Genomic DNA, 12,090 nt, shown 5'->3' with positions numbered 1-12,090 from the left:
GGGAGGGATAGAATTTGGAACTCAAGGCTTTAAATAAAAATGTTATTAAAAAAAGAAATACAAGTAGGTGTGATAAGGACTAAGTCAGACAGAAAGTGTGATCTGTGCCAGCAGGGAGGTCCCACCCTGACAAAATCAGGAAATCTAGAAATAACTGAAAACATTTTCATGTTACTTATTGTATACTTTATCTTTCTTTAACTGTGCACTGTTTTTTCACCCTAGTAGAATGTATGCTTCCTGAGCACAGGGGCTATTTATTTTTTTATTTCTGGTGCTTAATAATTGCTTAAATAACTGAATGAATGAATGTATACATTTCTGAGACTATTTTTTTGGTAAAGAATAGAAAAACTACCAGGAAGCCACTCAAAATTAGATGGACCAGGTATTTTTTTTTTTATCATGATCACTGTCAGTTTATCCTGATCTAAATGTAATGTATTCCCTCTGGATTACTCTAGAGATGATCAATAAGACAAATGGACAAATGAATAAAATGTAAGTAACTTGCCACATGAATCACTTCTCTGCTTGTAAGGAAGGACTATTCAGAAACTGAACCATTTCACTCATTAAAATCTTCATGATTTGCCATTATCGAAGCCAACAGGCACCCCAGGTGGTTCTAAGTCATTCGATTCGTTTGTGCCTTCTCTTTTCCACTTACTGCTGCCATGACAACTGCCCATTGACCTGCCCATCGGGGAAATAGACTCTCCGCAAAGACCCGAAACGTTTCATAAATTCTCTTGTCAATGCAGATTGGGAAGGAACAGTCAGATTTTTACTGAATGACTTACAAAGCCCACTAATGGAGCAAGCAGACCCCAGCATCTCACTCCAGCTTTGGGGGGTTTCCTCAGTAAGGATCAAATTGTCTTTAGAGTCTGAGGGGATGACCTTTTTCAGCCTCTCCTAGTTAAACCCCTCTCTAAGCCCGCCTCCATACTTTGAATTTCTGTTCTCTACTTTACCTCTTTTGTTTTTCAGTTGTGTCTGATTCTTCATGACCCCATTTGGGATTTTCTTGGCATAGACATTAGAGTAGTTTGCCGTTTATTTCTCCAGTGCCTTTGACAGATGAGGAAACTGAGGCAGACAGGGTGAAGTGACTTGCCCAGTGTCACACAGCTACTAGGTGTTTGAGGCTGGATTTGAACTCAGGAAGATGAGTCTTCCTGACTTCAAGCCCAGTACTCCATTCATTGCACCACCTAGCTGCCCATTATCTCTTTTGAGGGGGTCCAAATGAAGTGGCTACCTCCTTCAAAGTTAGCCCCTCTTAGAGTAATGCAGTTCAACCTTATTTTGATCAGCAAAGAATGAATGCCATAGTAGAGTGCTGCAGGGGAATGTGCATTTTGAGGCTTTGCTTTTCCTCTCCTCACTGAAAAGTATGATTCTTTCCTCAACTTTTCTGGGGCTGAAGATGAGGAGTCAAAAATATGAAATCTAACCAGAATGTAAATTGTTCCAAGTAATATTTCATTTGGTTTACTAGGGAAACAACTTTTACTCAACTTTTCACTTAATGGCTAGTTGTACGTCACCCTGTAGTGGGACTCATTGCCCTTGGATTGGCAAACAAAAGCAAACAGTTCTCGGGGTTGTTCAAAATTTGCTTCACAGTTGCACTTTGTGCCTTTGCAGCCGTTAAGGTTGGCTCCTTTGTTTTCTCTTCACAATTATTTAAAGCTAGTATAAACTGAAAGGGTAACCAGAATCGGGAGAACGAGCTACACAATGACAAACAAAAAGAGTAGGCAGAAATGGTGCCCAAAGGCAGTGGAACCCAGGTGGAGTGCAGAGACTCATCTTGGTCCCCAGGCATGCAGGAAGAGACACTGACTTGATGGCCTCTTGGGGAGAGAGGCGAAGGACCATAGGTACAGAGTGTTACGTCTGCTACCAGACTCAGTCATTTGGCTGCTCGGCTTTGTTTAAGGTCACAGCTCTAGAGCTGGGAGACACCTCAGAGACTATTGAGTCATGGGGTCCCTAACCTTTTTTTGTGTCATGAACCCCTTTGGCAGCCTGGGGCAGCCTTTGGACCTTCTCAGAATTATGGTTTTTAATTCATAAATTTCAGCTAGATCCTAGTGAAAATAAAGATGTGATTTTTTTTTTTCCCATCCAAAGTGGCCAGTTCCTTGAAATTTACATCCATAGCCCAGTTGGAGGTTTATGGACACCAAATTAAGAGCCTCTCATCTAGTCCAGTCCCTTCAGATTGTTACAGATGAGCAAACAGAAGCCCATGGAGGTTATTAGTGACTTTATTAAAGTCAAGACAGCTAGGAAAATCCAAGGATAGGATTTGAATCCAGACCCTTTGATTCCAGAGCTAGGGCTCCCTCCACTTATAAGGTAAAGTAAGAGAGAGAGAGAGAGAGAGAGAGAGAGAGAGAGAGAGAGAGAGAGAGGGAGAGAGAAAGTGTGTATCACAAAATGACTTTGGTGTAAAAACAAAAGGCGTCCATAAACATACACAGACACAGACACAGACACAGACAGAGACACATACACACACACATGCGCAAGGAGAGAAAATCACTATTCAAGAAAATGTCTTTGGGGCAGATTTGGTAAATAGACATTTAAAAATTGTTCTAGGATGAAAAATAAACAAATTGTGAATCCAGAATATGTTTGTTTTTTTTTTTTCTTGAAGCAAACAGCCAGAAACCTGACCAGCTCCCCCAGTGATTTATTTCAAAAGGAAGCAACAGTTTCTCTGGAGACACGGAAGCTCTAAGAAAGGAGAAGAGATGACAAATCATTTTTTTCATGGAACAGCTGCTGGCCGGATGGAAACTCATTCTCCTGGACTAGAAAGCTCAATTAGAAAATCAATTAAGACCACCTTCCTTTCCTGCCAACATGGCAAGATGACTAGTCTTTCTCCTCCCGGTTTTGGATCTGATTCCTTGTAACCCCAATGGAAAACAACTGGAAACTCCTTGGTCTTGGTGCTGGTCATATCTAATAGGGAGTGGGGAGTGAGGGTGGGGGAGGGGAAGGAACGTTCTACTTTAATAACAGATTAGCCAGGAACAGAAGGAACAGTCCTTGCCTGCCCTGCCCTGCCCAGCCTCCTGGTATCTGTCCTCATCCTTGCTGGCTTTGGAAGATCAACCCAGCATGGGCTCCATCACTTCAGAATCATCTGGCGGGCTGTCACTTTGTTTCAGGGGAACATGGTTAGGGCTGAGTAAAGCAGATGGTTTGTAAAGGGGCCACATTCAAAAAAATATTCTGTGAGCAAATCGTGGTGTTGTCTTTCAAAGCTATGAAAACACAGGGAAGGATGAAATCAGCTTGTCCATCCTGTCCCTCTGTCAGAGGGGTTTTTCCTTTTTATATCATGGACTTCCTTGTTAGTCTGGTAAAACTTAAGGTATTTTCTAAGAACAACATTTTAAAATGTACATAACAAAGAACCCTGGGCTTACAAAGGAAACCAATTATATTTAAATACAATTATCAAAATAGTTTTTTTTTTTTGCAGGGGGGAAGGCAGGGTCATTGTGGTTAAGTGACTTGCCCAAGATCACACAGCTAGTAAGTGTGTCAAGTGTCTGAGGTCACATTTGAACTCAGGTCCTCCTGACTCCAGGACCGGTGCTCTGCTCACTGAGCCACCTCGCTGCCCTGCCTCCACCCCCCCCATAGTTTTTTTTTTTTTTAAAGAAGTTTACACAGGTTAAGAATCCCTGCAGCTAGGTGGTGCAGTGGATAGATCCCTGATCCTGGAGTCAGGAGGACCTGACTTTAAATCCTGCCTCAGACACTAACTGGCTGTGTGACCTGGGCAAGCAAGGCACTCAACCCCGATTTCCTCTGGTGGATGGGGCAGGGTGAAGAAGTCCTTGCATCATACACTCATCTTCCCTCTGGACATTACACACTCTCAGTCAGTAACTTTTCAATCCTCTCAAAGGCAAGAGCAATCATGGGGAAGGCTATGATCCCTGTCTTCTAATCTTCCAAGGTGGAATGCTGATCACAACCATCATCCTGACATTCCCAGGAAGATCTTTCTAATGAGTAAATCAATAAACATTTATTAAGCATCTACTATGTGCCAGGCACTGTGCTAAGCCCAGAAGATACAAAGAAAGGCAAAAGACAGCCCCTGCTTTAGAGGAGCTCAAAGTCTAATGGTGGAGACAACATGAAAACAATTTAGTACAAACAAAATGGAGACAGGACTAATCGGAAATAAGCAACAAAGGGAAGCCGTAGTATCAAGTGGAATCAGGGAGAGCTTCCTGTAGTCCTGGTAGGACTTAAAGAAAGCCAGGAGATGGGGATGAGGAAGGAGAGAGTTCTAGATGGGAGGGACAGTCTGTGAAAATGCCTGAACACCCTAGAGAAGAACATTTGTAAATAGTGCCATTTCTGTGGGATCAGAGCTAGTCTCCACTTTGGAAAGTAATTGCATCAGGCTGTAGGACTTCAGAATTCTGATCGAGGTACATCCAACTTTGATGGCAGAGACCTGATGGAGAAGCATCTCTCCCTTCCAGGGTAGGTGAACTCTAGGTGTGGCACGAGGCAGGCAATTTCAGACACTGATATTGATTTGTTAGAAGGATGCTACTTTAGGAACAGGTTGTCTCCCTGAAAGAATATAACATCCTCAACGATGGGGACTGTTTAATTTTTCCCAAAGTAAAGCACTTAAGTAAGTACTTAATAAATGTTGGTTGATTGGTTGAATCTGTTGTGGTGGGAAGAGAGTCACTGGGAAGTGGCATTAATATAAAAGAAAGGACATCAATACAGCATTAAAAAAGTGGAGAAAAACAAAGATCAGTACCCCAAATACCCACCAATCCACTTTATGCATATGTGGATCTGCAGTGAGTTGAAAGTACTTCTCACAGTGTGGGAAATAGGCCAGTAGGGTTCATAATCACTGGATACTCAGATCTCAGAGATGGAAGCCAGGAGGCTAAGTCTAATCTGTACCTGGATAGGAATCTTCTCTCCAAGTCATTAAGTGCTCACTGAACTTCTGCTTGAGGCTTTCCAGTAGGGGCAACCTACTACCTCCAGCCCATTCCACTTATGGATAAGTCTCTTAATGCTTGTTGGTTGATTAACTAGGGAGATTTGCCTAACTTTAAGGTTAAATCTGCCACTTTGACTTCCATGTATTGCTCCTTGGGGCAATGCAGATTAATGCTGCTCCATCCTCCATTTGACAGCTTTTCAAATACTAACACATTGAGCCAAATGCCAGGTTCAAATACTAGAGTTATTACCTATTCCCTACTAAAGGCAGAGACATCCTCAAATACCAGTTGAAGGAAAAGGGCTCTTTGCCATGGTCATCAGTTAATTTCAGTGTTCCAAACTATATTTTTAATGTCTGAATAATGAGCAAGAGTTGAGGTGATTCTCTGCTCAATAGGATCATTGGGGATTTTCAAAGCACTTCACAACATTTAAAAAAAAATCATCCAATTCTGAAGTGAGGAATAAAAACCACAAAGGTCATTTTCTTTCTACAGACAGAGGTTTACCTTTTCAACTGCCGGACGCTCTTCGCTGGTTACACTCGTTTTTCTCGATTCATGTTTTGACCTGCTCAGTCTCCTGGACACCTTCTCTCTTAGCAAAGTGGCATAGCCAATGTGTTCGTAGATGGGGTTTGTTGTCATTTTGGAAATGTATTCGGAAGCTTTTGTTTCTATGTACAGCGTGATCAAGCCATCTGTCACCAAGTCGTGGATGGATTCAAACCTCTTCTCTCCCACAAAGTGTTTCCCATCATAGAAAAGCCGGTAGTTAAGGGTCTGGTTTCCAAACCTGCATATTTGAGAATGAGAGAATTCATTAGCAGCTTTGATGAGAAATGGATTATTAAAAGCAATCAGCCAGTCAGACATGCAGACAATGCTAGCATTACCATTCACCTCATCCTTAAAGAAGAACCACAGTATGGGCCAGTTCCAACTTACAAACAACCTGAGGACTGGTCTAGTGCCACACTGAATAATAGACATCTTTGTTTCACCCCCAATCTTATTGGAAGTGCTTTTAGCTTATCCCCATTACATTTAATACTTGCTGACAGTTTCAGGTAGATGCTACTTATCATTTTAAGGAAGATTCTATTTATTCCTATGCTCTTTAGTGTTTTTTAATAGGAATGGGTGTTGTATTTTGTCACTGAGGACTGGTTTAGACACAGCTGGGGGCAGGAAGGGGACAGGGGCTTCTTGCCATTACTGTGGGCTACCCTGATGCTTCTAAAGTATTAGAACCCCTGTGCCCCTCTGCCCCACTTGGCACACCCACCCTTCTGCCTCTAGACCTGGAGTTCTCAATTGGTGGGGTACATGGAGTTATTGCCAAGGGTTCATGACTGTCATTTTATCTTTATTTAGCTCCAACACAATAAGCAACATGAATGCCAGCATAATAAATAAGCAAATATGCCTTCTGTGGACTGAATAAATAATATGTCTCACACATATATATGTCAGACTATTTTTCAAATGTGCAAAGATGCTGTTGGGATAAATGGAACACACATTCATTTAAAAGCAGGAATTGGTGCAGCAAATAGAGAGGTGGCCTCAGAGTCAGGAATACTTGGGTTTGAGTCCTGCTAATGACTGAAGGGAGCTCAGCCAGCCTTAGCTCACCTACTACATCTTCCTGCTGTGCCCTGGCTACCACTCCTGCTGGATGGCCTGCCAGCTTCTGCCTTGGGGCCATGCTAACTGGTAAGCCCTCACTAGAGCTAGCCCCCTCCCTGTACCACCCAACTATGCAACTCCCTTTTCTACCACTTGGCTTTGGGACCAACATTTGGGTCAACAGAACCATTGCTTAAGGAAGAGGATGTTATCTAATTGCCCTATGGCCCTCATCATCATCCCTATGCCCTTACTTTTCCTTGACCACAATTCTCCGAAACACATTGTCTCTCACTATTAGAATGTAAGCTCCTTGAGGGCTGAGATGGCCTCACTTTCGTATTTGTATCTGCATGTGCTCAGCACCCTGTCTAGCACATACTAGGCTCTTAGTAGGTGCTTTTTCAATTTTATCCATTCATTCATTCATATTGCCTATACGACTCCTGAGCAAATCACTTAATCTCTCAATGCCAGCCAGGAATTCTCTCAATACTCTAAGTCATACAAGAATTGCTGACCTACATTGGTGGAAGGAGTCCCCACTCTGGGAGTTTCTACCCTGATGTGATCATGGGTCTGGATATTACAGAAATGCACCAGTAGGTGAAGGTTCTGTGATTTCCTCAGCACAAGGAACACTGGGTGTGCAAATACCCTCCATGAGGATCATAGCTTGTCTATGAGTTGGTAGCTAAGCCCTAGGGAATTCATTAATTACCTTCATTGGGAATCTGAGTGACTTGTCTAACATCACACAACTACCAAGCTGTCAAAATTTAGCAGAATTTGAACCGAGGTCTTACTGACTCCAAGCCCAGAATTCTATCCCTTACATCGAGATGCCTCATTAACAGTTCATAGTGAGTTAAGAAAAGACATCATAAAAATAGTAAATGACCCTCATTTCAATGTTGCAAATGGTACAAAGTTTACCTTAGGGCTAAAGTGTAGCAGCCGGGCTGTCGCTGACTTTCTCTGAGAATATAGGCCCCCTCTGCACCCCCAAGAAGCTCATCAGCTTGCTCGCGAGAGATGATCCCATGAAACCTAGGAGAGGAGAAGAACATTACAGCCCAAGCCTCCGTGGTCAGAACAGGGCACAATAACTATGGCTCAAAGCCAACCAGAGCCACAGGGGAGAAGATGCCCTGGGGGGCCATGCTTCCAAGTGGGGGTGGGGAATAGCTGTGAAGTGGAATCTCACCCCACATGAAGTCTCCCTTGCTAGTGGTGACAGAGAGAGGGGGAGGGGTACTCATCCCTGACCAGTCTGGGGCATTGGCTTGTTAGAGCAAGAGACAGACACTCCACAGGTTCAGCATCCAATGTTGTCCCCTAGCTTTGCTTCGCTTCCTCCTATGGCTGACGACTGGGGTCCCTTAAGTACGAGGTTTTTTGCTCTGCCCCTTGGGCAATCCATTACCTGTTCTGAACACCTCTTCCCTCATTTTCCTCTTCCTTGAGGGAAGAGACTGACTCTCTGGTGTTTGTATTCCCAGAGCTAAGCACATAGCACTTAATAAATGCCTATTGATTAATTGATTAGCAAACTAGGATAATGACATCAATTGAGAGGGACAGCTTGAGGTTTGCTGACTCTGTGGTAGTGGGCAAGTCATTTAACTTCTCAATAGACACCCCCCACCCCAACCTCCAACTCTCTAAGGCTTTCAGTTGCAGAATGGTTGCTCATCTGCATTGGCAGAGGGGTATTCCTCACTGGGAGTTCCCTACAACCTTAAAATGGACACCCACCCATGCCCAAGCAAGAAAACTCTGTCTGTATCCTCCCAAGATGATGGAGACATAAGGACCCACTCTCCCTGTATGGTGGCTTTTTCAACTTTCTTCCTTGACATCAAATTGAAAGCAGTGCCAAAGGACAGACCACAGCTCTTTTCCCCACTTCTGTAAAGATACCAAAAGCATACACAAGCTACTCTTTGGTGATCCCTCACTCTCAAAGCATGGCCAGCCCAGTGTCTTTTTCAGTCTTTGGGGACATCCTGTCTCCCAGGTCTCCTGGGCAGTTTGTCTTTTGTAATGGGCTACATCCTGCCCCTACCCATCATGCAACTCTCCATCGCCTTTTGGGTGAGCCTCAATTTTAATCCTTCTGGGGGTAGGGTATTCACGGGTCACATGTCTCACAACCTCACAGGAAGGATGTTGGTGGGAGAAGTTTGGGGCTCATTAAATGTGTTATATACCTTCCCAAAGGCAGTCACGCTACTGGCCACCTGCTGCTCCACTCTGGCCCCAGATCATTTTTTTCTGTGCGGTGCCTGCCTAAGTCTCTGCGGGTTGTCCTTCTAATGACATACCATGGTCTGGACAGCAGGCAAACAGTACAATCCCATTAATGAAGCCCAAGGTCCCACCAGCTCCTCTGAGTAGTGACGTCCATCCTGTGGCTGGCTCCTGTGAGTTTGTATTAAGTTGAAACCCCTTAGCTGTTTGGTGCTTAATTGCAATCCTGAGATCTTTTTGTGGTTAACTCAAACACCAAGGTCTTTTTTCACATGAACGGTTGTGCTGAGTCTCCTTCATCTGCACCGTTCAGTGAATGTTTTGGAATCTAAATTCAGAACGCTGTATTCAGCCCTGGTCAATTCAGTCCTAGTTCTTTCTGCTCACTGTTGCAACTGGCTAAATTTTTTTCTGAAATCTGTAGTTTTCAAATGGTCAATTTTTTAAAAGTAGGACTGTCTATCTAGGATAGGCTGAAGTAATTGTCCCCTAAGAACTGGTTTCTTGATAGAAAGTTAAGTTCCTGGAAGCAGCTTGATGGAACAATAGATATCACCCTGGATCTGACCTGAATTCAAATCCTCCATTAGATGCTTACTAATTGTGTGACCCTGGGCAAGTCACTGACTCTGTCTCACCCTCAGTTTCTTTATCTATAAAAGAGGGATAACACCTACTTCTTAAGGTTATTATGAGGACAAAATGAGATCATATTTGTAAAGCACTTTACAAACTTTAAAGAGCTAAATAAACACTGGTTGCTATGATTATTTCAAAGTGTGGGAAAGCATTCTATACCCTATTTATACCTATTTGTCATTGCATTTTTGCATGTTTAGTCAAATCTGCCTAGAAACTACTAAAGTCAAATTTGGTCTGGGAACATAATAAGTTATGGTGAATCTTTGGAACAGGCTCCTCCCATTCAGATTGTCTTGGATTCTCTTTTGTCCTATTGTCTCAATACTCCACTGGGTTCAGGAGTTCCTTCCAATGATGTAGACTGTGGTCCATTCCCGCTTGTTCTCCCACAGGTTTCCAACAGATGGTCCTTCCAGTGTGTCTGGAGACATTCTTTGCTCTCTCTGTGTCTTCAGGGTACCAGTGGAGCACTCTGCCCACCTGTCAACCCTCACTGTGGCCACATGACTGGCTCATCTCTCATCCTCGACTATCATCTTTTATGCCTAAAGAATTGGCTGTCTCTCCTAAATCCATATCAGCTAAGATTTTGATGTGGGAGCCTTTGATATTTTCATTCGAGTTGTTCAGAAACATGAGGGGACTCAGAAACTCACCACTGGGGATCCTTGAAAACAGCTGGAGATGCTAGGAAAGAGAAGGCTCATAGGAAAGACAAGAGCTGTCTCTGAGTATTTGAAGGGCTGCCATATGACCAAGGATAGATGTGTTCTACCTGGTCAGAAAGAGGGTAATGAGGAGCCAGTGGGGGAGAGGGAAGTTACAGGAGGCAAATTCAGGTTTAATGTTAAGAAAGCTCCTGATAATGGAACCATCAGAAGGAGAATGGGCCGCAGTGGGAGGCAATGGCTTCCTCCTCACCAGACATCTCTAAACAAAAAAGGGGCAGACAGGAAAACGTCAACAATCCCTGACTCACTAGGTAACTTTCCAATCACTACAACATCTGTATGAGAATAATCCAAACATTGATTGAGGAGATCATGAATGAAGGGAAATGCAAAGTGCGGTGGAAAGAGATTTGGACAAGGAGGCAGAGAGAATCTTGTCCCAGCTCAGCCGCTAACTTGGGAACGTCACTCAAAGCCCCTTGGTTCTCTAAGTTATCGAATAAAATGAAGGGCCTGGCCTAGAGCCCCATCTCTGGAGTCAAAGGATGTGGGTGCAGATACAACCTCTGATACCATCTGCGTGATGACCTTAGGCAAGCCAATCTCTCAGACCCTCAGTTTCCTCAACTTCATAATGAATTGCAGGTCCCTCCACACTTTCAGGGGTGGGGAACTTGTGGCCTTGAGGCCACATGTGGCCCTCTAGGTCCTCAAGAGCAGCGCTTTGACAGAATCCAAACTTCACAGAACAGATCCCCTTAATAAAAGGATTTGTTCTGTAAAAATTGGACTCAGTCAAAAGGCCGTACCCGAGGACTTAGAGGGCCACGTGTGGCTTCGAGGCCGCAGGTTCCCCACCCCTGCCTAGACCCATGATTCTAGGATCACCGGGCAGGGGCACTGTAGAGACAGGTCAGGGCTGGAAGAGATAAGAGCTCCCTTTCTTATAGTCCTTCAGGGTTGGCAAAGACACTTTGCTACTCAGTAGAGTTCTGCCCTGGTCATGCTGCCCTTGTGCCGCAACATGGCACATAGAAGTGGATAATAATGATTATTATAATAATTATAAAATTCTCATTTATTTAGCATTGTAAAGTTTACATGAAGCAGCCAAGTAGTACAGTGGATGGAGCAGGAGACCTGAAGACATGAAGATTGGAGTTCAGAGCTTGCCTCAGATACGTACTAGTTGTATGAGTCTGGGAAAGTGACTTAACCACCGTCTGCCTCAGTTTACTCAACTGTAAAAAAGTAGACAACCTCCCAGGGCTGCTGTGAGGAATAACTGAAATCACACTGTAGCTGATACATAGCAGAGCCTTAACAAATGCTTGTTTCCTTCTCTTACGTACATTATTTTATCCGGTCCTCACACCCACTCTGTATGGTGCTGTTATTATGGTAGGAAATGAAAAGTAGAATTCATGTGGAACTTTAAGTTTTGAAAAATATCTTACAAATATTGTCTCATTTTATCTTCACGACAAGCCTAAGAAGGAGGTGGTATTACAACCACTTTACAGATGAGGAAACTGAGGCAATCACATTAAGTAATGACCCATGTTACACAGCTAGTAAGTGTCTGAGGCTGAATTTGAACTCAGGTGTCTCTGACTCTAGGCCCAGCATTCTATCTACTGAACCACCTAACTGTCTTCAGACTCAACGGCCTCTGAAGTCTCTAGGTTTGGTGATAGCTGCTTTCAGGTAAATGATGAAATTCGAGATGAAGCTCAAGTGGAGAAATTCTGGTGATTGAGAACTGATGATTCAACAGCGTTTCCTTGGATGTGGGTACAGGAGTGGGGCCCCTGTATTCCTCTCCCACCTTTCTGCCTCCTAAAGACACTGCACGGGGCCACGGGCAG

At 43.7% G+C, this 12,090-nt stretch overlaps 1 protein-coding gene across 1 annotated transcript in view; it reads right to left on the bottom strand.

The window, feature by feature from the left end:
• Nucleotides 1-12,090, bottom strand: part of CHN2 (chimerin 2) — a 291,448-nt gene that overhangs the window by 81,345 nt on the left and 198,013 nt on the right. Inside the window, exons 5-6 of the mRNA XM_036761047.1 lie at nt 7,593-7,706; nt 5,535-5,820 (exon numbers count right to left, since the gene is read on the bottom strand). Of these exons, the coding sequence (XP_036616942.1) occupies nt 5,535-5,820; nt 7,593-7,706 (400 nt within the window). The remainder of the gene's footprint in view (nt 1-5,534; nt 5,821-7,592; nt 7,707-12,090) is intronic.

Source organism: Trichosurus vulpecula, chromosome 5, assembly GCF_011100635.1.
Source record: "Trichosurus vulpecula isolate mTriVul1 chromosome 5, mTriVul1.pri, whole genome shotgun sequence".
Taxonomy (NCBI): domain Eukaryota; kingdom Metazoa; phylum Chordata; class Mammalia; order Diprotodontia; family Phalangeridae; genus Trichosurus; species Trichosurus vulpecula.
Note: the sequence above shows the minus strand (reverse complement) of the source record. Positions and strands in the feature narration are given on the sequence as shown.